The sequence below is a fragment of the Nilaparvata lugens genome, chromosome 2 (genome assembly GCF_014356525.2).
Source record: "Nilaparvata lugens isolate BPH chromosome 2, ASM1435652v1, whole genome shotgun sequence".
NCBI lineage: Eukaryota > Metazoa > Arthropoda > Insecta > Hemiptera > Delphacidae > Nilaparvata > Nilaparvata lugens.
The window spans coordinates 78,939,222-78,965,705 of NC_052505.1; the positions used below are offsets into that span (position 1 = coordinate 78,939,222).

Genomic DNA, 26,484 nt, shown 5'->3' on the forward strand with positions numbered 1-26,484 from the left:
GCCTATTCACAGCCTTAAAGAGATTCTTCAAAAGTGCCAGAGAACCCCTATAACTAAAAAGTGCTCCATAATTTACTGTCTTGAACATAATATTTTATAGAGAAAATAGAGTGTGAGAAGATATCCCATGGTTATGACGCCCTATCTTCTCATTCCAAATTTCACTGTTAACTCAAGCTGATAGTCCTATTAGCTATTTTTCGTGAAACTATGTGACGCTGGTAGTCTCTCATACTGTGTGGTTCTTACACTCTCATCCGGTCAAAACAGTAATAAAAGACAGTACACATACATCGATTGTTGTTCGTACGATATTCTGCCGTTCTTATGAATTCTATCAGATCAAAAATGGAACTTGACAAACATCATGATTGTGTTTGACAGCAAAAAATCGTACGAACAAAAATCTATGTGTGTGTAGCTAGCCTAATTGGCTTGAAATTTGGAAGATGAACAAACTATACCATGAGATATCCTTTAATTTCCATCATTTTTCCTCTATGAATGAATGATTGAATTTATTTGCCAAAACACAAAATACAAAAAGCTTTATAAAAAATAAAATTGAGTATATGCTACTGCACTTAACTAGAATACATACATAGAAATTGAGGAAATGTTAATTCATTCAATCAGAACTAATAACGAAATGATAATATTGAAGTCAATAGAAAATATTGGGAATAGATTGTTGCTTGGTGGCTGTTTATGGCATTCAAGCACAGAAAATATAATACAGGCACACACACACAAGCGATAGTATAGCCTACTCAAGCGATAGTCATGCTTTTATGTTCCTGGAAGAATTGTTCCAACGTCTCAGGAGATATTACAGGGAGCTTTTTGTCTTTAAATTGTGCAGCGACTCAGTCTCGACTGACAATAGACCTGTTGAAAAAGTGATGTTTCTCCTTGCTGCTTCGAAAAGATTATTGAAGTGAGTTGATGAAGAAAACAAACTATAATAGTTTATCAAACTGGTTAATTTTTGTTATTATCAAGTTTAATTAAATTTAGAAGTGAAAACATTTTTTTTGCTTTCCTTACGAATTCTATCATATTAAACGGAACTTGAAAATCATCATCTGTAAGTTTAACATAAATCTATGAATCTGATAGATTTTATAGGGACGGCAAAAAATCGTTTGTCCAAAAATCGATGTGTGTGTAACTGGCATTAGACTATAAGGTATTTTCATTCTGACATGTTTCAAAACTAAATAATGAATGGTATGAGACAATTTTATATTAATTCATTGATAAAATCACTTATATAGGCTACTTTATTCAAATTAATAAAAACAATATAAAACTTGTAGTGCCCTTTTATTAAAACATTTAGAAAGTCCATTTTCAAGTGAGAATGGCCAAAGTGGGTCAAAACTAGTCGTTAAAATCTTTCAATAAAAGGGTACTACAAGTTTTATATTGTTTCAATTCATTGATCTATTTCTAACCTCTGAGTTTGAAAATCATGAAATATTTCAATATTAAAAATGCTCAATCTATGGGCACCATTGACATCTTTTCTTCCAGTTAATAGAAATAACATCAACATTATTCAATTAGCATAATAAATTATCATTGATTTCAACCGTTCATTTTCTATTTTTCGAGACAATTTATCAATGAATTCAATTGAAAACTTTTATTCTGTTGTCTTATATCACTATCAAGTGAAAACTGTGCATTACATGTAGAGAGTAGAATTATTTGCACTATGTGAGATCTATAACAAACATTACCATGCAACGTTATGATTGATGACATGAATACGTATCATCAATCTTTATCAATCCAGTGCAAGACTGGAAGATTGAGTCCAGTTATTAACTGCGTAATAAGGATGCCGACAACGTTACGAGATACGATTGTTATGAATCATAGAGTACGGTCACAGACGCTGAGTGACGCACGTGATCATCAATCTTGGCAGTCACGTGACGTGTATGTGTGTATGCGTTAACATGCTCTTTCAATCAGGAAATATGAAAGAAAAGTCCAGCTGAGATCCTGACAAATGATGGCCAGAAATGGTCCAGCCACATCATAACAAGCTACGTGCTAAGCAGTTACAACCTTATCTCATTGTCACAACATGACACCGCAGGGTTATTAAATTCATGGAAAACAACACAGTGCCAACTGATCGCTTGTCAATTGAGAGCCGACAAGTATAGTATACAGAACCAAGTACAGTGATTGAATACTTTTCTATAAATCTTCCGTGATTGAAAAAAGGAGAGACAATAATGCAATAACAGTATATTTTCTCTCTGAGATAATTGAATATTAATTAACGGGGTTTTCTCTCTAAAAAGTTTATCTATTAGCTGATAGAACTTTTTGTAAATTAAGGAATTATTGATCCACCTCAACCACTACCTCCGTAAAACTGAGCCATCGTGCATTCTGGTGTCGTCAGCACAGGTAGGGCTCCCACACCAATAAAAATTTGTTGATTTCAGCTGATCTATATCAGTTAGTGTTTCTATTAGTGTAGGAGCCCTACCTGTACTGACGTTACCATCAACCTCCTGTCATGCACTATGGCTTTGTTTACGGTGGTTAGTGCCTCAACTCGATCCTCTTATATGGGCATACGGTATGTCTATGATAGGAGCCTTGAGCCTCTAATTCAAATGATACAATTTTCATATACATTATTCTTTTCATAATGAGAAATTCCAGTTTCAGTTCCAAAAGGCTGTTTCACAAAGTTTTAGAATAATGTTTCACAACATCTGTTAGGTTAGAAATCATTCCAGAGAATATAGCAAATAATAATGATTCATGAGGTGCGAATCTAAATGTCTAAATGTAATTAACATGCAGTACAAATCCGGTCTGGAATACTTTAAAAGTGGAAAATATTCCTATTCCATTTTCAAGCTATTTTTCCTGACTGGAGAAAATAATGATTCCAGAGTTGCGAATCTAAAAATGTAATTAACGTGCAGTACAAATCCAGTCTGGAATACTTTAAAAGTGGAAAATATTCTTATTCCATTTCCAAGCTATTTTTCCTGGCTGGGTCGATCATAATAATAATATGAGGCATAAAACAGTAGGCATTGGTTCATGAAATCCTCGTTTTTAAAATCGAGTGAATCAACTCATTTCAAAAAAGTTGGATATCAAAATTACTTTTATATGAATTTATAAGAATTTTCATAGACAATTATAATGAATAATAATCTTGTAATTCTGTACAAAATATATCGTATTACAAAGGAAGATCGATCATTGCATTAGTAACATACTTGAAAAATTCATCAGTGAATCAGCATTCGAATGCTAGTTAGATAAAAGCTCTTATCTCATTCATGGAAAATTAAAAATTTCATTGTAATTCACAAAAATGCATTCTCTACAAAATTTCAAAACATACGTGAAAAGTATACCTTCATATTAAACATATTTTTCTAGTCAATAAATCATAGTTAATGGAATATTGTTGATGTTGGTGAGTTCAATTTGTAATAATAATATCGAAAATGAAATAATAAGTTTTAAATTTCCAATTTATAGAGATTTGAGTGAAATATTTTTGTTTTTTATCAGTTTTTAAATATCAAAATTCAAAATTTTTAGTTTAGTCATTAGTTTTGGTTTGGAAATTGGACTTTTTGAAGTGAAAGTGTAATCTTAACCTTATTCTTTTTTGAAACATTTATTTGTAAAAATTTGGGAGAAGACAGTTTTGGGCTATGCCTGTTGTCTTCTCCCAATCATATTATATTTATTATAATTATGGTTTGTAATTGTCAATCAAATGAATAAATAAATGAATAAATAAATATTACCTTGATAGGATTGACGGACAGGTCAAGTATCTTTAACAGCGGCGTGTGAATCCAGGCTTGTGATGGAGCACTTTGCAGTTTGTTTCTGGAGAAAATCAAGTGCCGAAGTCCTTGAAGTCCCTCGAAAGCAGCTGCAGGCACATCTCTTATGAAGTTCGATGACAAGTTCAATTGAATGAGATTGGGAAGAGGAAGGATCGGAGCCTGTCTCAGGCCGGTTTCGGCCAAGTTGAGATACCTAAGTTTTTGAACGTAGTGGAACAGCTCTTTGAAATTGGCTCTGAGTGGATTGCTTGCAATGTTCAACTTCAACAGACCTGATAGTCTGGAAAACACATTGTCTGGAAGTATAGTGAGTTTGTTATGGTTGAGATTGAGGCTGGTGAGAAATGGCATTTCAGAAAACATCGTGCTATCGAGGTGTTCTATGTGATTGTAGGATATATCGAGATGTCGCAGAGTAAATCCCACTTCACCCAGAGAATTACTAGGCATACCAACAAACTCGTTGTTCGACAGATCGATTTTCTCCAATCTTGTCTTCTGGAAGGCATCTCTGGGAAGCGATCTGATGTGATTGAAAGCTAGTGATACTATTCTCAAATTCTCAAGAGTTTTGAACTGTTCCATTTGTAGTTGTTCTATATGATTATGTGATAAATCGAGGATTTGGAGTTTGAGCAGACCGGAGAACGCGCGTTTTCTGAGAGTTACAATACTGTTGTGCTCCAATGTTAACACTTCCAGCAGACTCAACTCACCAAACGCTGAAGTTTCGAGGCGGTTTATGCGATTGTAACCAAGATGAAGAATACGTATAGAGTCGGAGAATGTTTGCAGGAATGTTGTCGGCACTTCACCAATCAGATTTCTGCTTATATCTAGTGTATTAACATAAATAGGAGTGTTTGTATCACTTGGATATAGATCGGTAATTTGATTCTTAGATACGTTCAGTAACATTGGCAAATTGAAAGTTGTCACATTTTCGAAAATGTTGAGTGACAGCTCAACAAGGTCATTGTCCTGTAGGTCGAGTTGCACCAAACTTGGAAGGTCATAAAAAGCATGCCGTCTGATTGTATGTATCCGATTATCAATAAGCACCACTTTAACTAGATTTGGAAGATTTTTGAATGACTGCGATTTTATTTCTTGAATATTGTTGCCAGCTAATGATATAGTCTGAACTTTTTCGAGTGCATAGAATGTGTCGCTTTCTATGGAGTTGATGTAATTGTAAGATAAACGTATATCTCGTAGATTTCTGTGAACATTGGCATGGAACAAACCTTCTGGTAGATAAGTAAGTTTATTCATATCCATGTTGAAATACTGCAGCTGGCCAAAATTGTAGAGAGCTGTTTTGGAGATACCTCTGATGTTGTTGTTGTCCAAGTCAAGCCAAATAAGAGCAGACAACGGTTTGAGTAGGTCTTCGGGGAATTCCTCCTGATACAGTCCGAAACTTATTTCTACCAGCTCTAGAGTATTGGCCACATCAAGAAAGGTGTCTGGAGGCGCATCACTTATTCTATTGAACGAGAGACTCAGCTCTTTCAGTCTTGGTGTGTGTTTGAACATGTGAGGATGCAGGTGCACGATTCTATTGTTTCTAAGAATGAGTGTCTCCAAAGACTCGCCCCATCCTTCAAAGTCAGCATCCGTGACATCGGTGATCTGATTGTATCCTATGTTGAAGTGCGATATCCTCTTACAATTCTTCAGTGCTAATTTCGGTATTTCTAGGAGATGATTGCCCGCCAACGATATCGCCTTTAAAACAGACGAGAACCCATCAAAGGCGTCTTCTCCGATCTCTCGAATTTTGTTCGAAGAAATGTATAACGATTTCAATCGCTTGAGATGTGATAGAGCCTTGGGGATCTCTTTGAGATTGTTGTTTTCCATGTAGAGAACACCCAAACTGCTTTCTAGTCCGGCGAATGCTTTCTCATCAACGTGATTTATTTTATTTATGGACAACTGTATTCGCTCGCAATGCATACCGCGAAAGGCATTTGCTGATATGTTTTTGATTGCGTTAAAATCTAAATTTAAGTCTCTTACAACTAACGATTCGTTGAAAATGCTGCTAGGTATCGTTTCTAAAGCGTTTTCTCCGAGGTCGAGTTTGTCGAGCTTTCTAAGCCGCGTGAACGAGTGGCTCGGTAATGCTTCAATGTAGTTGCCTCTCAGAAACACTTTCTGCAGGTCTTTCAGCTCGTCAATGGCCTCGGCTGGGAAAATGCTTAATGAATTATGGGACAGACCTAATGTTTTGAGCGAGGTGGGCAGAGCTCCGGGCTTCACCAGCCGCAATTTGTTGTTGTTCAAGCTGATTAATGCCAAATGACGGAACTCAGTCAACGCTACGGACGGCAGCTCTTCTATATCGTTCTCGGCTATAAGCAGATTGGCCAGCGAGTTTTTCAAGTGACCCCAATCTATCTCCAGTATCGACGAAATGTGATTCCTGCAACAGAGGAAACGAGCCATTCACATTTCGACCGTACACAAATATTTCAATGGTTTGGAAGGAGCTGGAACACATTTCTATTATGATGGAAAGGTTTTGAAAACAGTGCTCTCCTTCAGCGTCCATTTTCACGGTATATTGCAAATGACAATTCTAAAAAAGGTTATTATTTCAATAGTAAATGTATTCTACTGTTTATTAATTCCTATCACTGGAATTATTTTCCAACCTATTGCAAATGAGTAACTCGGATAAAAACTAATGTACTCATGTAAAAATTAATGTACTCATTTGATAATTTTTTTCATGAATCACACGTTCAACTTAAATCGATGTGTGTGATGGATTCCTTCACAAAGATCGTACTGTATTTATTTGATTTTAGGCAAAGATCTTTAGATGTTTTATCTTTGATCTTTCAGATGATCTTTGGCAAAGATGTTTACAATAGGTGAAGATTAGAATAGGAATTTTGGGTATTGATAGGAGTAGAAATATTATCCATGCAAACAGTAGCACTTCATTAATAATTATCTACAACCAGTTCATTTGAATTTGATCATGGGTGAGAATTCATTATCCTAAAATTTCTTAATTTCCCAAGACCGTCTTTCTGATGAAGTTATCATGATCAAAACTAATGGGAGGTGTGTTTAAAAACTAATATCAAATAGGAAATGATAGGTTTTAACCAAAAGTTTGGATATTAGGATACTAACAAGGTTGTAGTGCATTCAATTCTATCAGGTCAACAGAATTAGATTGGAATAGTTGTTCGAATGAGTGCAGAAGCTCACCTTTGAAGATTGAGCCAATCAAGCTTTTTGAGTGAGAGTAGAGCTTGAATCGGAATCTCTTGAAGTTCATTGGAGCCCAAATCAAGAGCCCTGAGTACGTTGTTCATCGTTCTGCAAATAAGCAAAAAACCGCTGAATTCATTGAGATGTAATGCAAATAGTGAATTGAGTGTGTAATTGAAGAATTTTGAAGTGACACATAACTTCTAGCTACATTTGAACTGTTGTATAAATTAGAATTGGAAACGTTTTGGGCGTAAGTTAGCCTGTGGTACTTTTCTGGAAGTTGTATAATTCTGATGAGAGTTGTATGATGTGATATGAGTTGTGCTATGGGGTATATGTAGAATACAACGTGTATAAGTGTATAGATTGATTACACTTGTTGATTATTGTATACACTTTTTGATTCTGGTTACATACAAATAATGAACTTACATTTCAGAATAAGGAAACCCTATTGATTTCTTCTATATTATCCTATTTTTCTTTTAACATTATTCGAATAAAACAATGAAGGTCTTAATTTTCTCATCGGTTTACAATATTCAGTTGTAACTTGATTAAATATGAGAAGATTATTATTAGGAAGATATACAAAGGACACATCACATCTAATCTGTGACATCTCCAATATTTGAAAATGAGGCTCCAATATGCACTTAGTTGATTCCTCCTCCATTCTTTGCTGATAATTTATGTTAAGATATACAATACATCTATTTAATAGAGAATGCAATAAAGATTGCAAATGAGAGCACACTCTTTTGATTCAAGAAAAGGCGGGTGGGAGAAAGGTATGCAAGAAAAGGCAGGTGGGAGACAAAGTTAGTAGACAGATTAGTCTGTCTACTAACGTTGGGTGAGAGAAAGGTCTGCATGCATCCATTCACAATGAAATAAAGTGGTTGAACCTGCTTGAAAAATGTGAAAAATAGGAACGTGATTCACGAAAGAAGTATACCAAAGTTATTCTCGATATTAATCAATCACAAAGGAAGAGATTGATTGATTGATTATTTGCTTTATTAGGGCGGAGTTAGGACTCCTGGTCCTCTCTGCCACACAACCCTCAAAAAAAGCGTTAAAGAAAAGTGAATAATCTAAGAGATTGGAAAAGTAGAGGAATTCCTAAGGGTATGTAGAAATAGGTTAGGGGAGAAATTTTCGAAAATGTGGCGTGGAAGAGAAAAGTCAGAGTGCATTATTATAAGAAAGTTAGGGAAGTGAGATTTTCGAGTTTGAATCCACCGAAAACAAGTTACGAGTGAAGGGCCATACAATGGAGATTAAAAGTTGGCTTATTTAGGCTTATTACTGAGCATACCTGATGAAAGCTGGGCTTATAACAGGTAACATAATATTAATACCTTCTGATACCAGCAGCCTATACCTTTTTGGCGTGAATACCGTAGAGCCTATGTATTTATTGACACAGCAGAAAGCTCAACTGACAATTCCGATGTAGCCCGATTCGGATTGGTATAAGTGCCCAGTGATAATCTGTTGTAAACGCATCAATTAATCATTTATTGGCAAATCTCATTTGATCCGGTCGAGGCTGATTACGCCATTCAGGCATTTAGTCAGACCGCGTTTCCATTTTAACCTAATCTCTGTTCTCTGTTATCAGCTTGGAGCGATGTGTCGTATATTAATGTGTACAATGGGCATTCTCATTCAGGTGAAAATGTGTTCTGTATTGTTTGTCAATAATCACAACGCATAATGTGTTACAAGTTGAGATTCATGTGACCTATTTTGATGCGATATCAGTTATCAACTGTAAGAGATTTTCGGCAATCAAAAACTGAAAAGACAATACTGTAGTAGTTCAAGGCTACTACATTTTATATTCGTAAAAAAGTTTCAATTTATTTTTGAATTAGGGAATTTCAATCATATAAGTTACATGAGCATTACTCGATTTTGAAGTTTCATCTTTACAAAGAGAATTGAAAGATCGAGATAGTCAATTTTCAAGAATCCAAAAATGTTGTTCCAAAAGCAAAAAATCTGGTGTGGTACACTCACACAACTTTCCTTGCTCATTGAACTGCAAGCCTCATTCTCAAACGAGAATAATTTAGGGGAATAACATAATGACGATTGGCGGCAACATATTACGATCAGACTACTGTATATGTGTATATTATAATTGTTTTCAGAGTACTTTTTCCTTTGTGTAAATTGTGAAATTCGATGATTTTTTAAACGTCGTCAAAACAGCTGTTCTACAGATGAAATATCTTGACTATGACTGTGCTCTTTTTATAAACTGCTCTACCTACCTCATGCACGAGAAGGAGGTTACAAAGTCCATTTCTCAAGGATGGGGTGGACTCCCATTAGTTTCCCAGGAAAAAGACTCATGCCAGTTGATAGAGCTGATAAATAACTATACAGGGTATGAATTTGAAAAAAATCGTTAGAGCCGTTTTCGAGAAAACCGTGAAAAACATGGTTTTTTAGTCATTATCCGCCATTTTTCTCAAGAATATTACGGAGCTCCTGAAATTTTCCCAGAAATGAAACTCATGCCAGTTGATAGGGCTTATGAATAGCTATCCATGGTATAAATTTGAAGAAAATCGTTGGAGTCGTTTTTGAGAAAAACGTGAAAAACATGGTTTTTTAGTAATTATCCGCCATTTTTTCCGCCATCTTGAATTGAATTTTATTGAATTTCTTATTGTCGGATCCTCATGGTATAAGGACCTTAAGTTGAACATTTCAAGTCAATCGGTTAATTAGGAATGGAGTTATCGTGTTCACAGACCTACACACATACACACACACATACACACACACAGACCAACACCCAAAAATCATGTTTTTGGACTCAGGGGACCTTGAAACGTATAGAAAACTTGAAATTAGGGTACCTTAATTTTTTTGGAAAGCAATACTTTCCTTACCTATGGTAGTAGGGCAAGGAAAGTAAAAACAGGTAAAGCATATTGCACCTGAAGGTATTCCAATAGAACTGATGAACAATGAAAGTCCAGACTATATGAAAGAATCATTGATAGCATTTCATTATGACAGCTTGATAGATGGAGGAGGAAGCTGGCATGAATGGAAATTCGCTCACATCAAACCATTCCTTCTCAAAAAACGGTCAGAGAGATTTTTAAAAATTATAGAGCAATGAGTGATATATCTTATATTCCGTGACTATGAAGTCGTTTAATAAAATCACAATTAGAGAATGATATGATAATTGAAGAGAAGCAAAATGGCTTTACCAGAGGTAGATCATGCTTGGTCAATATTTTCTCACTTAAACATTTCACAGAAAAAAATTCTGATCAATTATCTATTATAATACAGAATGTATTATATTTATAATCTATTTATGCAGAGTTTAAGAACTCCCTAACAATTCTGTAGGGTATTGTTCCTGGGTGAGAATCATATCTAAATATCATATTCAAATTGTACGGAAGTCTTCAGTTACTCACACAGCGGCCATTTTGCTTTTTTCACTTATTATTTTTTCTAAATAAATGGTTAAACATACGAAATTGAAACTTTGCACAATCATTCATAACAACTAGACACAGCTACAAAAAAATTATGATGATCTTTCAAATTCATAAAAGAAAATGGCGTCCATTTGAAATTTCGATTCTTATTAACTTATAAACCGTTGATTTTACAAAACAATTACAATAATAACTTTTTCAGTAAATTTAATTACCTACTATTGAAAAACTATTGATACTATGATGGTATTAAAAAACTACTTTAATGTTTTGAATCAAAATTACGTTGAAGAATAAATTCATTTCAATGCTCATTATTGAATTCGTCCAGTTTTCAAGTATTTTAATATCAAATCAACTGGATTTAATATTGTTTCTCGTGGGAATTAAATTCGTTTCCGTATCAGAGAATCCTATTGTTAATGGGATTAATTGATGAGTTGTCAACCCCACAGTATTTACAGAAGCTTGATGGTATCGACTGTATATTTTATCGACTTGAATTTATCATTATCGATTATGGTATTGGCTGTCAATCAATTTTTTTAATTATTGTTCATTATTTTTCATTCAGCACCAGTGAATCAATCATAAACGATATAGAAAATCGAAGAATATAGATGTCATTCCATTCCGTAATTACCTCATTGCATAGTTTTAGAATCAAAACACATTGAAAATCACTATGCCGGGTCATTGAAAAACTGATTATTAGTATTGATTTTGTAATAATAATCAGTTAATTCTCTAACACAGTGAGCTGAATAAGATTTTATGAAATTTCTGAATTTGGTTCATGTCTAATTTTATTGATAGGCGCACATCAAAAACAGAAGATTCAGTGATCATCATCATAATTATTCAGAAAGAAGCATGCTAAATGAGAATTCTCATTATCATTACTTATTATAAATTATTACTCAGTATTCAATAGTAGAATATCATTAAATAGGAATGTCAAAGGGTAGGTTATTGAAATAGACACTACTAACTCCGTCTGTAAATGAATAGAAAATATAAATATGAGAAATCAGTACTGCAATATTTAAGGAAGGTAAATTCAATCGATTTCTATAGAGTAATAAATGTTCAAAAGTCTAGCGGTTAACGTTTCTGTTATTGGTCTGACTGAAAACAATATTCAAGAAATTTCCCGATCAAGCATCTACTGAACATTAGTTAGCCTATGGTTAGTTACAGTAAAGCCTTGCTATTTCGAATTCCGATCTTGTCCAACTTATTGCTTCAATAACCACGTCATTGAGGAGAATCAAAATATCTCATCCTCGAGATCCACAAGCTGACGTATAGCCAATCTATAAAATATAAACACTACCTAAAAGATTAAGAAACCTTAGGGTTTGAAAGGTGAAAGGGTGGTTAGGAGGCTAGGTTTTTGCTTTTAAATGGCAAATTACTTGTATTATTCAAATGTTTTAATCTTTATTGTAAAGCAAAAACACAACGCATAATGTGTTACAAGTTGAGATTCATGTGACCTATTTCGATGCGATATCAGTTATCAACTGTAAGAGATTTTCGGCAATCAAAAGCTGAAAAGACAATACTGTAGTAGTTCAAGGCTACAACATTTTATATTCGTAAAAAAGTTTCAATTTATTTTTGAATTAGGGAATTTCAATCATATAAGTTACATGAGCATTACTCGATTTTGAAGTTTACTCGATTTTGAAGTTTCATCTTTACAAAGAGAATTGAAAGATCGAGATAGTCAATTTTCAAGAATCCAAAAATGTTGTTCCAAAAGAAAAAATCTGGTGTGGTACACTCACACAGATTTCCTTGCTCATTGAACTGCAAGCCTCATTCTCAAACGAGAATAATTTAGGGGAATAACATAATGACGATTGGCGGCAACATATTTGCAACTACGATCAGACTACTGTATATGTGTATTTATTATAAATTGTTTTCAGAGTATTTTTTTCTTTGTGTAAATTGTGAAATTCGATGATTTTTTTAAACGTCGTCAAAACAGCTGTTCTACAGATGAAATATCTTGACTATGCTGTGCTCTTTTTATAAACTGCTCTACCTACCTCAAGCACGAGAAGGAGGTTACAAAGTCCATTTCTCAAGGATGGGGTGGACCCCCCATTAGTTTTCCAGGAAAAAGACTCATGCCAGTTGATAGAGCTGATAAATAACTATACAGGGTATGAATTTGAAAAAAATCGTTAGAGCCGTTTTCGAGAAAACCGTGAAAAACATGGTTTTTTAGTCATTATCCGCCATTTTTCTCAAGAATATTACGGAGCTCCTGAAATTTTCCCAGAAATGAAACTCATGCCAGTTGATAGGGCTTATGAATAGCTAGCTATCCATGGTATAAATTTGAAGAAAATCGTTGGAGTCGTTTTTGAGAAAAACGTGAAAAACATGGTTTTTAGTAATTATCCGCCATTTTTTCCGCCATCTTGAATTGAATTTTATTGAATTCTTATTGTCAGATCCTCATGGTATAAGTACCTTAAGTTGAACATTTCAAGTCAATCGGTTAATTAGGAATGGAGTTATCGTGTTCACAGACATACACACACACATACACACACACATACACACACACAGACCAACACCCAAAATCATGTTTTGGACTCAGGGGACCTTGAAACGTATAGAAAACTTGAAATTGGGGTACCTTAATTTTTTTTGAAAAGCAATACTTTCCTACCTATGGTAGTAGGGCAAGGAAAGTAAAAACAGGTAAAGCATATTGCACCTGAAGGTATTCCAATAGAACTGATGAACAATGAAAGTCCAGACTATATGAAAGAATCATTGATAGCATTTCATTATGACAGCTTGATAGATGGAGGAGGAAGCTGGCATGAATGGAAATTCGCTCACATCAAACCATTCCTTCTCAAAAAACGGTCAGAGAGATTTTAAAAATTATAGAGCAATGAGTGATATATCTTATATTCCGTGACTATGAAGTCGTTTAATAAAATCACAATTAGAGAATGATATGGTAATTGAAGAGAAGCAAAATGGCTTTACCAGAGGTAGATCATGCTTGGTCAATATTTTCTCACTTAAACATTTCACAGAAAAAATTCTGATCAATTATCTATTATAATACAGAATGTATTATATTTATAATCTATTTATGCAGAGTTTACGAACTCCCTAACAATTCTGTAGGGTATTGTTCCTGGGTGAGAATCATATCTAAATATCATATTCAAATTGTCCGGAAGTCTTCAGTTACTCACACAGCGGCCATTTTGTTTTTTTCACTTATTATTTTTTCTAAATAAATGGTTAAACATACGAAATTGAAACTTTGCACAATCATTCATAACAACTAGACACAGCTACAAAAAAATTATGATGATCTTTCAAATTCATAAAAGAAAATGGCGTCCATTTGAAATTTCGATTCTTATTAACTTATAAACCGTTGATTTTACAAAACAATTACAATAATAACTTTTTCAGTAAATTTAATTACCTACTATTGAAAAACTATTGATACTATGATGGTATTAAAAAACTACTTCAATGTTTTGAATCAAAATTACGTTGAAAAATAAATTCATTTCAATGCGCATTATTGAATTTGTCCAGTTTTCAAGTATTTTAATATCAAATCAACTGAATTTAATATTGTTTCTCGCGAAAATTGAATTCGTTTCCGTATCAGAGAATCCTATTGTTAATGGGATTAATTGATAAGTAGTCAACCCCACAGTATTTACAGAAGCTTGATGGTATCGACTGCATATTTTATCGACTTGAATTCACCATAATCGATTATGGTATTGGCTGTCAATCAATTTTTTTAATTATTGTTCATTATTTTTCATTCAGCACCAGTGAATCAATCATAAACGATATAGAAAATCGAAGAATATAGATGTCATTCCATTCCGTAATTACCTCATTGCATAGTTTTAGAATCAAAACACATTGAAAATCACTATGCCGGGTCATTGAAAAACTGATTATTAGTATTGATTTGTAATAATAATCAGTTAATTCTCTAACACAGTGAGCTGAATAAGATTTTATGAAATTTCTGAATTTGGTTCATGTCTAATTTTATTGATAGGCGCACATCAAAAACAGAAGATTCAGTGATCATCATCATAATTATTCAGAAAGAAGCATGCTAAATGAGAATTCTCATTATCTTTACTTATTATAAAATTATTACTCAGTATTCAATAGTAGAATATCATTAAATAGGAATGTCAAAGGGTAGGTTATTGAAATAGACACTACTAACTCCGTCTGTAAATGAATAGAAAATATAAATATGAGAAATCAGTACTGCAATATTTAGGGAAGGTAAATTCAATCGATTTCTATAGAGTAATAAATAATGTTCAAAAGTCTAGCGGTTAACGTTTCTCTTATTGGTCTGACTAAATACAATATTCAAGAAAATTCCCGATCAAGCATGTACTGAACATTAGTTAGCCTATGGTAAGTTACAGTAGAACCTTGTTATTCCGAATTCCTATCTTGTCCAACTCATCGCTTCAATAACCACGTCATTGAGGAGAATCAAAATATCTCATCCTCGAGATCCACAAGCTGACGTATAGCCAAATTGTAAAATATAAACACGACCTAAAAGATGAAGGGTTTGAAAGGTGAAAGGGTGGTTAGGAGGTTAGGTTTTGCTTTTAAATGGCAAATTACTTGTATTATTCAAATGTTTTAATCATTATTGTAAAGCAAAAACAGAAAGCTTACTTGTCAGTACATGTTTGTGTTATATAGTTTGGCTATACGTCACCGTATGATATTCGGGAACAAAGCGATATTTTGCCTACCGACATCGAGATAGGAAGATTCCGTTCTTTCACCTTGGCGGTCACAGGTCTCTTAGAACTCAGAATATTGTTCTACAGTATAGACCTAGTATTCTGTGAAATTTCTATATGAAATTAGTTCTCCTTCTTGTCAATGACCCTAAAAACTATATTGGTATCTATCCTTCAACACTATAAATTATCTGGTGACCTGAATTACAACAATTTATGGTTCTGTTTATATTTCTCCACCTCAAATGATTTGAACATTGAATTCTATTACCAAACTCTTCCATTGATATCAACCTACATTATACTAATATGTAGTTGCCCACTTTCATCATTTTCTTCCTACAGAAGCAGGTTGCAGTATTATCGCCAGATTCATCTACTGGTTTCCCCAGATTATAGGTGGAGCTCTCAACAATAAATGACAGAAAATTCAATTTTCTCCTATAATGGACTATGTGTTGTACTGAATCTATAAAAATTGATGGAAGAAATAATTTAAAAGAAAGGAATACTTGATAAAGATGTTATGTTGGAATACTGTTTGAAAATGATCGCGAGACGGTCGAAAGTAGTACAGTCAGTAAGTAAAAGATTTTGATTATTCACTTTAATATTTATTTAGGGAGGAGGAAAAGTACTCCAAGATGAAGAGAATTGCACAGGACAGAGAGGAATGGAGAAGGAGGAATCATGTTTAGACCTGCCCTAGGGCAGAACACCAATTAATTAATTAATTACTTCAATATTTGACTGCATGTCGTGTGAAATACATAGAAAAAAGTGTGTTAATACATCGCAGCTCGGAATGGATCAAGAAACCATGACCTTTGATGAAGATGTCTTAGAGAAGTAAAAAATATCATTGAGATGACATAAATAAAAAGGAAAAATACCTTATAAAGATGACGTTGATATTGGTGTACTTACGTGAAAGCTTTCTCTCCAATAGTGAGCAGCTTGTTGTTGAAGAGCCTGAGAGCGTCGACCTGAGTGCCCCCAAGTGCCTCGTTGTCCACCGCCTCCAGATCACAGCCCATCACGTCCACGTGAGGTATGTGCCCGTGAGGCAATTCTACAACACAAAAACATACCTTAGTTATGATAAAAGTATCATCAGTTTAAATAATCAATGTATATAACATAGCCTGGGAATACTCAATGATCATCAGTTTACTCTTATTTACGATTCATTATCATGATTATTTTTAATATCAGTAATATTCTAATATTATACCATAGAGAAAACTTTCTATTGATGCATTCATACGTCATATAAACCTCAATAACTACTTGATGAAAGATTGCAATTGACCATCGAATACCGCTGTAAACAGATTGACGACTCTTGGAAATGTCCTCTTGATACTACAAAATAATAATAATTTCTCTAACTACCAATGCATTGCAACCAGAGGAGTTTATTGACAAAAGATATACATATATATTATTATATTTTACATACAAACTTGCTAATACTAAACTTAGTTCTGATCATGATACCCCACTATAATAATATGTATGTAATAATATGATGAATTATTACGCTAAAACAATATCAACGTCACGTTTGAATTATTGAATCTCAATTTTGAATTTTGACTGTCTGTTACAGAAATAACCTGGCTATTCCTCCGATAGTCTGACTTGTCGCTAAATCTTATCATGCCTTTCGGACTATTATCTATTAGTACATAATCATCTTGATCTCTTCTTTCTCTTGTATTTTTCTCTCAATCATGTTCTCCTTCTTTCTTATTATTTCATTTATTTTTTTTTCTTTCTACTCCGGTTTGTTTCATTTGTATAAATTAGATGAACTAAATCAATAACTATATTATTGGGGTTAGGATAAAGACTCCCACCAGCGAGCAAGTTTTACTTTTGCTGGTGGTGCCATGGCGAATATTGTTTTGTTAAAGAAAAAAATGTATTCTTATTCATAATAATCACTTGTTAAGAATTTTTAACGAAATTGTATTTTGTTTTTTATGGCAATAAATTTTGATTTGATTTGATTTTTGATTATCATTTGAGAACTATAATGCCTTCAAAAACAATACGATGATCTTGGTGTTGAAACCAAGAGCTTGGGTCAAACTGAGTCAATTTGTAAGAGCTTGGGTCAATTTGTAAGAGCTTGGGTCAAACTGATATTAGTAACTTGGCGAAAGTGTAAGAGATGTCACTGTTCAACATCGATCTTTCTTCAAATTGCGTCACTTTATTACCGAATTCACTCCACATAGAATACCATAGTTGATCAATTGAGCTTTGAAGAATATTCAAGCATGAATTCAATATGATTCTTCCAGTGAATAATCATCTTATACCCCCGTTTTTGCACTTAGGGCCTACATGATTTTTTCAATGAAGTGGACTACATAATTCGAAAAGTATTGTTATCTCTCTTGAAATTGCGTCAATTTATTACAGATTGTTATTACCCGTGTTATCGGATGAGCACGTTAAATTGTCGGTCTTGGCTGAAGTATGACAGTCGTAAGGCCCATTGACGGCTTAAATTACATATTCAGGCGATGGGACCTTCCCGCAAGGGACTCCCCACCAACAAAAGCCATACGAATTTACTCTACTATTACCGAATTCACTACACATAGAATATTATAGTTGATCAATTCAGCGTTGTAAGAATATTCTAGCATGAATTCAATCTGATTCTTCCAGTGAATCACCATTTTATACCCCCTTTTTTGCACTTACATGATTCTTTTTAATGAAGTGTAGTACATAATTTGAAAAATATTGTTATCAAGAGATTATGATATATAGATTATTCAATTTATTCAGAAATGATAGGTTGCAACAATTTACGGAAGAGTAACGAAAAATGCAACTCCAGTTAGTAACAGCGTTCAGAAGCAATTTCTCTCGACGCTTTTATAATGGCAAACCTGAGAAATGTTGAAGCGTTTTCGATGGGCTACTGAAACTTTGTGGATGTTCAACATGCACATTATAGCGATCGGTAAGAAGTTTTCGTTTATGGTAGGTATAAAAATGAATGAAAGTCTCAACTGCTATTCTTGCCAAATGGAAGCAGAGCAAGATGGAAAAAGTTGGGCCATCCGTACCGCGCTTTTCTTCCAATGCCCGCCCTTCTTTCTATGCTTTCTATGGTAATATTTATTGGCCGAAGCTTACTTTTTTGCGGTTATGCTTGGCGCACACCTTCCTACTCTGAAGAGGTGCACTAAAATGGCACACAATGACCATTATTTCCCACCTACACTGGTTATCTGATAACTGGTTATCATCCCATGAGTATCCTTACCTCCCATTTTTTCATTTCATGGGTACTAGTTTCTTGATAAAAGTATTCACATTTCCACAAATATTTTTCAAATACGATCCATCTATTCAGTATAGCTACAATAATAGTTTGGATGAATATTGTCTGCTGAATCATGGATGAAGTCATTGATTAAGCAGCTATTTTAGTTTATCTTTGGGATAATATCAAATCTCGGTCTTTCGAAATCATAAAACCCCAAATCTCTCTCACAACTTCTCCCACTTTCTCTCTCATTACTAATTCAGATGCTTTTTTCTGTTCTTGAAGCACGTAGACCTTAAACCTAGAAAAAAAGTTATTTAGGAAAGCGGTTGGCTCCATAATTGCACTGCTAAGCTATCACCATAAAGAAACTATATCCAGTAGATATCCCATGGTATAGGGCGTTTATGTCGCAACTTTTACTGTTATCCCAAGCCCATAGTTCACGTAGTTCTTTCCCATGCAGCTGTGTGACGCTGGTAGTCTCTCAAATTGTGCCGTTCATACACTCTAACCCCCCCCCCCCCCCCCAAAAAAAACAGTAAAAATTGACATTGACGATTGAGTAATCGACTCGAGATAACAGTAAAAGTTGCGACATAAATTCCCTATACCATAGGATATCTACTTACGCTATTGTTTCTCTATGCTATCACTAAGTTAGCTGAGGTAAGTTGTACGCAACGAGATCACGTTTTCGCTTTTCATCAATTGAAGCTGATGAGGGGCGTGATGCGTACGTGGCGTATAAGTCGGTACGCACTTTCAAGTTACATGCACCTGCTTCTCTCTTGTGACCACTTGAAGAGCCTTCTCCTCTGAATATCATGATATGAGTTACACTATTCAGTGTTTCGTAAGATCATAACTCAACTGAAATATGTGGGTCCATTCTGTGCTATTGACCACGCCTGGAGCTTCAGTAAAAATATTATTCTATGAGGATAATAGAATCGTTCATTGGTATTTAACATTCGTTTACTTGTTAGCTTGTCCGTGCTTTATCCACAGTTTTCGATTTGGTATGTATAGTGGATTTTGTTATCGTAGACTTTATCAGGAATGTTTTCAGAAATTATGAATTTTATCACTTAAGCAACAAATAATCAAGCATATCTCAGTAGGGAGTGGCAGTAGTCGAGTGGATCAGATGCTGGCTTTATGATTCAGAGGCCCGGGTTCAAATCCCGGCCCGGGCAAGATATTTATCTCGGGCCACTCCCGTGTTTCGGATGGACACGTTAAGCCGTCGGTCCCGGCTGCCTAAAAAGCAGTCGTTAGGTCATGTCAGAGGCCCTGAAATTGATCAGTTGCGACCTGAAAACTCTGACACCAGACCTGAGCCAGCCAGGTCACTCGATATTATTATTAGTAGTGTGTGAAATTTAAAAGCAAACAACAAGTTATATAGGTATCACAGATACTATTGAAGTATGTTCATTCAGTCTATGGTATCACAAATTCAAGTCATTTGTGTTTATTCAGTCTATGATAATAACGTAATGAGAAAATGAGAATAAACACTGTTCAAATAATAGTGCTGGGAAGTGAAATTTAAAGCAAATATATTGGAATGAACTGTGATGTTATATGAATCATGTATGTGTGCAATGATTCTAATGGACAAAATTAGCAGATGAAACGAAACCATACACAGAAGTCGTCCTGATTCCCGGAATGCATCCTAGCAAATCAGATAAGACCCAGGACAGCAGCTGTCACCAACTACAACTCTCTGCACCACTCTATTCTTTCAACACCACTGTGCATACCAGATTTGACTCCAAATATAGAATTTTTCATCACACATACACTCAATAACCTGCTATCTGCGCGAATTATTCATCTGAAAAGCGTCATGTCTAGCAGTTTTCAGCTTTCAACATGAAAATTCCGTTTGGAGACATCGTTTCACTGGAGATTTTTGGGGCGGAAAATGCTAATTCCATATGAATTATTGTCACTCTGTTTAATTACTTGACGCTCACATTCCACTGTGAATCATGAGTTGAGATGAGCCCATCCATCATAATTATGACTTTAGAAAATTGTGTGTCTCTTTGAAAATAGTTTTCCATCACAATTAGAGGGATTCAAATAAGAATGCACTTGTTATATTATTTGAATTTTTTTTTCGAATGCCGTACTCAAAATGTTCAACCCCTAGTAAGATATCATAATATGTCATTAGACTAAGTATATTGAAAAGTTTGACATGTGGAGAAATATAGAATCAAAAGAGAGATTAAAGAATAAAGGATAATAACGTAATGAGAAAATGAGAATAGACACTATTCAAATAATAGTGTTGGGAAGTGGAATAGCTGTAATGTAATATTATGAATCATGTATGAGTGCAATTATTAAAATGGACAAAATTAGCAGATGAAACGAAAGCATACACAGAAGTCCTCCTGATTCGCGGAATGCTTTCTAGCAAATCAGATAAGAGCATACGGCCCAGAGGATAATGAAGAGATTATTGATTCTTTAAAGAATTGTATTCCATCGATTGTATACAGTTTTGTTATTGTTGAACCAGTAATATCACATTAAAACTGTGTAACGGACTAAGGAATTGATTGATTTTTTTTGATTGATTGATTAGCTGCCTTTATAAAAACCTAGGAGGGCGAAGTTAGGGCGCAGCCGGCCCTCTCTTACACTTAACCCTCCAATACAATTCTAAGTAAAACTAAAACACTATACAACAAAGATTATAAGATAAAATAAAACAATTTACAAAATAATAAATTTTCAAATAGCGAATGAAAGAAAGAAAAAAAAAACAAAATTTCTTTCTAATTTGAATCAGTGAAAATAATACAATGAGAAAAAGAGAAAACTGAAAAGTGAAAACGGAAGAAACGTCTGTTCAAAATCCATAGATCATTTCGATAGAAGAAAAAAGAAGAAAGAGAGGAATAAATTAAAGAAGGAAGAAAGGACACACACACACACACACACACACACACACACACACACACACACACACTAACACACACGTTAAGATTTAGTGAACATTCCAGCCGAGTCCACCACCTCTGATCCACCGCAAGACAGCCGCACCGAACCGACGATGTCCCTCAACAAGCCTTAGCTCAGCAGGCAGAGAATTCCACAAACTACAGGCTGTCACAAGGAACGACTTGTTGTACATAACAGTCCTATGTGTTGGGACAGCCAGCAGATGGGATCCATGCCGCGTTCCTCCACGACCAAAGTCACCCAAGTAACGGTACTCTACTGCCAGATACTTAGGGGTTTTAGTTTTCAATATCTTATAGAGGAAGCACAAAGCATGATGTGATCTACTCTCACGCAGCTTCATAAGTTCAAGTCTGTTAAAGTATTCAGTTACATGGTCGTCACGTCTCAGGTTAAAGATAAAGCGAACACAGTAATTATGTGCACGCTGCATCCTCTGCAGAAGTTGAACTGTCATGTCAAGAGTCACAATGTCACAGTAGTTGAAGATCGGGAAGATCAGAGTCTTGACCAACATAACCTTCGTTGAAAAGGGAATGAAGTCAGAGATCCGTTTCAATGTCATAATCCCCCCAATGACCCTGTTACAAGTCTGAGTCACGTGGCTGGTCCAGTCAAGAGTCCTTGTCATTGTGAGTCCTAGATTTTTCACGTCAGAACTGTATTGCAATTGTATGTTATTCAATTTATAAATGGTCCGTTAGTTATGTCAATTGTGTTTAAAAGTCTTGAATAACCTATGACTATTGATTTTGATTTAGTTTCGTTAATTTTCAGTCCATTATTCTCAGTCCATCGTACCAAACGAGTCAAGTCAGCATTGACTTCATCAACTGTGACGTCGAAGTCATTTTTCTTGCAGTGCCGGTATACTTGCAAGTCGTCGGCATACAGGTGATGTCTGGTCGTGAGTAGAGTGCTTGTCACGTCATTTATGTAGATGCTGAACAGCAGAGGACCCAATACCGAACCCTGAGGAACTCCTCTGCTCACTTCACGCCACCGTGAAGAGGCATCCCCGACTCTCACACACTGACACCGACCCTGAAGATAGGACCTCACCCATGCCACAGTGGAGTTGGAAAAACCTAAGTTTCTGAGTTTATAGAGTAAAGTGGGATGGAAAATGCTATCGAATGCCTTACTAAAATCTATTAGGACTAGAACTGTTAGCTCTCTACCATTCATAGCCCTACGGATGTCATCAGTGACTCTCAGGAGTGCAGAGGTGGTGCTATGACCACTACGGAACCCCGATTGAAAGTCACCAATCAATCCAGAACCATGGATAAATGAGCTTAATTGGGAGTGAACGATAATTTCCAGAACCTTATCTCATCTGTGAGCCATGGAGCAGGATCTCTGGTTACTCTGCGATTTTTTAAAGGAACATGTTTTTCAAAAAGAGAAACTATATTGTGGTTAAGAATGTCCAACATAACATTAACATTGTTAGTTTGGAATATCTGTAACCAGTCAAGGTTAATTGCATCATTGAACAAATTGTGGTAGTTTATATTCTTATAATCTCTATAAGTGATTATTTTTGGTTTAGGTTTAGGCCTCTTATATTATAAACTAGGAATATCATATCATGTGCAGAGAGGCCTGGAAAGGGGAACTGCCCATGGCACACAGCTGCTCTCACATCGGCAACTGCAATAAGATCAAGCAATGTGTCCGAAGTGGATGTATGGTGCGTAGCTTGGAGAGGCAGCAAGGTCATACCATTCGCAAAAAACATAGTGGTCAGTTGTATTTTGTCATGAGTATCAGGTCCAAGTAAGTCAGTATTGAAGTCACCCATGATAGCCACATGTTCATAGGGCACCATCAGCTCAAGTAGTGCTTCCTCAAATTCTGACATATACCCAATATGAGGCGGCCTGTAGCAAACTGCTATTAACATTTTAACTCCGTTACACTTGACCTCAATAAACATGTATTCAGGTCTAGCTGCACGGGAGGTATCAGAGGAAAACTTATGAACAGGCAGCAGAGAACGCTTGACAAACGCGGCAACCCCTCCCCCATTCTTGTGTAGCCGGTCATTCCGAATGAGCACAAAACAAGTCGATTAGGGATTGTCGGTTTTAGCCAGGTCTCGGATACAAGAATGATGTCACAATCTTTGCCCTCGAAAGTGTGCCTAAATTCATCTATATGACAGAGAAGGGATTGCGCATTAACATGAGCGATCTTAAGTCGATCCGGGAAAGGAGAGAATGCCCGCTTGAGGGAATCGCCGACACTCAGCGCGGCCGCGTCGTCATCCTGCTGTATAGACAAGGTGGCTGCGACGAAGCAGCAAGGCAGAAGAGGGGGGTGAATCGGCGAAACAATGAGAAGCTACAAAAAAGACACTTACCACATTCATACTGACACACACACACAAAGAAGGAAATGATAGAAGAAATATAGAAATCATAAGAGATAGAAGAAGAAAATAATCAAGTGAAGAAGTCGAGCGCTATGAAACAATAAGATAACGCTATATTAATGGAGAGATAAAAAACAAAGTAATGTACAGCAGTAAGCAATGAGTCGGAACGCTAGCTACAGGCTTGAGCTGTTCGGCTCCTAAAAGATAAAATTGAGATTCTAATTCGGTTTTTGTGAATGACAGATCAAAAGTATTTCAGTTCAAGATTAGATACACAGTAAACTAGAAGACTGTAGGATGTCGATCAATGCGAGAGTCAAACGGAATAAAAGATAGTGTGAACCGAGTCCACTATTACAGATAGTAGATAAGAGCAATCACGACAATCCTCAGGTAAATAGAATAGATGGGAGCAGAAAAAATATGAAAATGTAGTGTGAGAGAGAGTAGAAGAGAGAGAGAAGGAGAAAAGGAGAGAGATCCAATAATATTTTAAAAAATAGTGAAAAATGGAAAATGAATCAAATAATAATAAACCAATGATAAGTCTTTCACAGAAACATAGATACTACGATTTCTAAATTCAATTTCATAGTTCAGCTTCTACTAAATTAATCAGAAATTTCTCCGAAACATAATTCTATCCCCCTCCCTCCACTTTACCGTACCATCAACAGTCCAGGCGTTTGCTTGGCCCACACGAGCAGCCACCTCGCGATAGAAGCTGTTCCGCTTCCGAGTGAGGTCCTCACGGATGATGATCGAGGACCCCTTCAGCTGCCGCCGCACGGAGAGAACGGCACGTTTTGTCTGATAACTGATAAACTTTACCAGTATCGGACGCGGCCTAGGTCGCGGCTCGCCGGGCCTTGGATCGACAACACGGCCGGAGCGATGGCATCGGTCAATCAGTGCAGGGTCTATATTAACGTTGAGCTTGTCGCGGCATATTTCAGTCACGATGGCTGTCACGTCCTCACCCCTCACCTCCTCCACGCCAAAATTCGCACATTGTTGCGCCGCTGGTACTGCTCCTGGTCATCGATCCTGTTTTCGAGCAGCACCTGACGGGCCCTCGCGTCCTCGCGAACGGCGACAACCTCAGCCGCAAGAGACTCCACTCTCGCCTCCAACGCCGACAGTCGCGGTTCAAACGCTTGGATAAAGCGCGCGGAGATGGTATCTGCCAGTCGATCGAATAGATTATCGGCAACTTTATCCGCTAGCTGTTCAGGAACTCGTCATCGGAAAGAAATGCCGAGAATTTCTCTCGAGCCGCTCCTCCCCCCATCGCCGTATCGCTTCCACCTTTGGACGAAGAGGCAGAGGGGGCCGAATTCGACCGTTGATTTACTGGCACGGCTGGGCGCTTATCTCCTGCAGCAGCCTTATCAATCGAAGCCTGCGCCTTAGAACCGCTTCGTAGAGCTTTTGAAACGAAACCATACACAGAAGTCGTCCTGATTCCCGGAATGCATCCTAGCAAATCAGATAAGACCCAGGACAGCAGCTGTCACCAACTACAACTCTCTGCACCACTCTACTCTTTCAACACCACTGTGCATACCAGATTTGACTCCAAATATAGAATTTTTCATCACACATACACTCAATAACCTGCTATCTGCGCGAATTATTCATCTGAGCAGCGTCATGTCTAGCAGTTTTCAGCTTTCAAAATGAAAATTCCGTTTGGAGACATCGTTTCACTGAAGATTTTTGGGGCGGAAAATGCTAATTCCATATGAATTATTGTCACTCTGTTTAATTATTTGACGCTCACATTCCACTGTGAATCATGAGTTGAGATGAGCCCATCCATCATAATTATGACTTTAGAAAATTGTGTGTCATTTTGAAAATAGTTTTCCAGCACAATTAGAGGGATTCAAAAAAGAGTGACACTTGTTACATCATTTGAGAATTTATTTTTTTCCGAATGCAGTACTCAAAATGTTCAACCCCTAGTAAGATATCATATGTCATTCGACTGAGTATATTGGAAAGTTTGACATGTGGAAAAATATATAGAATCAGAAGAGAGATTAAAGACAAATAAAGAGATTGAAGAATAAAGGATAATAACTTGATGAGAAAATGAGAATAAACACTATTCAAATAATAGTGTTGGGAAGTGGAATAGCTGTAATGTAATATGAATCATGTATGAGTGCAATTATCAAAATGGACAAAATTAGCAGATGAAACGAAAGCATACACAGAGGTCCTCCTGATTCGCGGTATGCTTTCTAGCAAATCAGATAAGAGCATACGGCCCAGAGGATAATGAAGAGATTATTGATTCTTTAAAGAATTGTATTCCATCGATTGTATACAGTTTTGTTATTGTTGAACCAGTAATATCACATTAAAACTGTGCAACGGACTAAGGAATTGATCGTTGTTAATCAGAATTATCAAGATAATTTTGTTATGCAGTAGATCTCCTACA

The 26,484-nt window shown here is 35.8% G+C and overlaps 1 protein-coding gene across 2 annotated transcripts in view; it reads right to left on the reverse strand.

Moving 5' to 3' along the window:
* Positions 1-26,484, reverse strand: part of LOC111046679 (chaoptin) — a 278,433-nt gene that overhangs the window by 49,553 nt on the left and 202,396 nt on the right. For both annotated transcript variants that reach the window (XM_039421831.1, XM_039421832.1), the window contains 3 exons: positions 16,294-16,438; positions 7,083-7,193; positions 3,807-6,282 (listed from right to left, as the gene is read on the reverse strand). In XM_039421831.1, the coding sequence (XP_039277765.1) occupies positions 3,807-6,282; positions 7,083-7,193; positions 16,294-16,438 (2,732 nt within the window). The remainder of the gene's footprint in view (positions 1-3,806; positions 6,283-7,082; positions 7,194-16,293; positions 16,439-26,484) is intronic.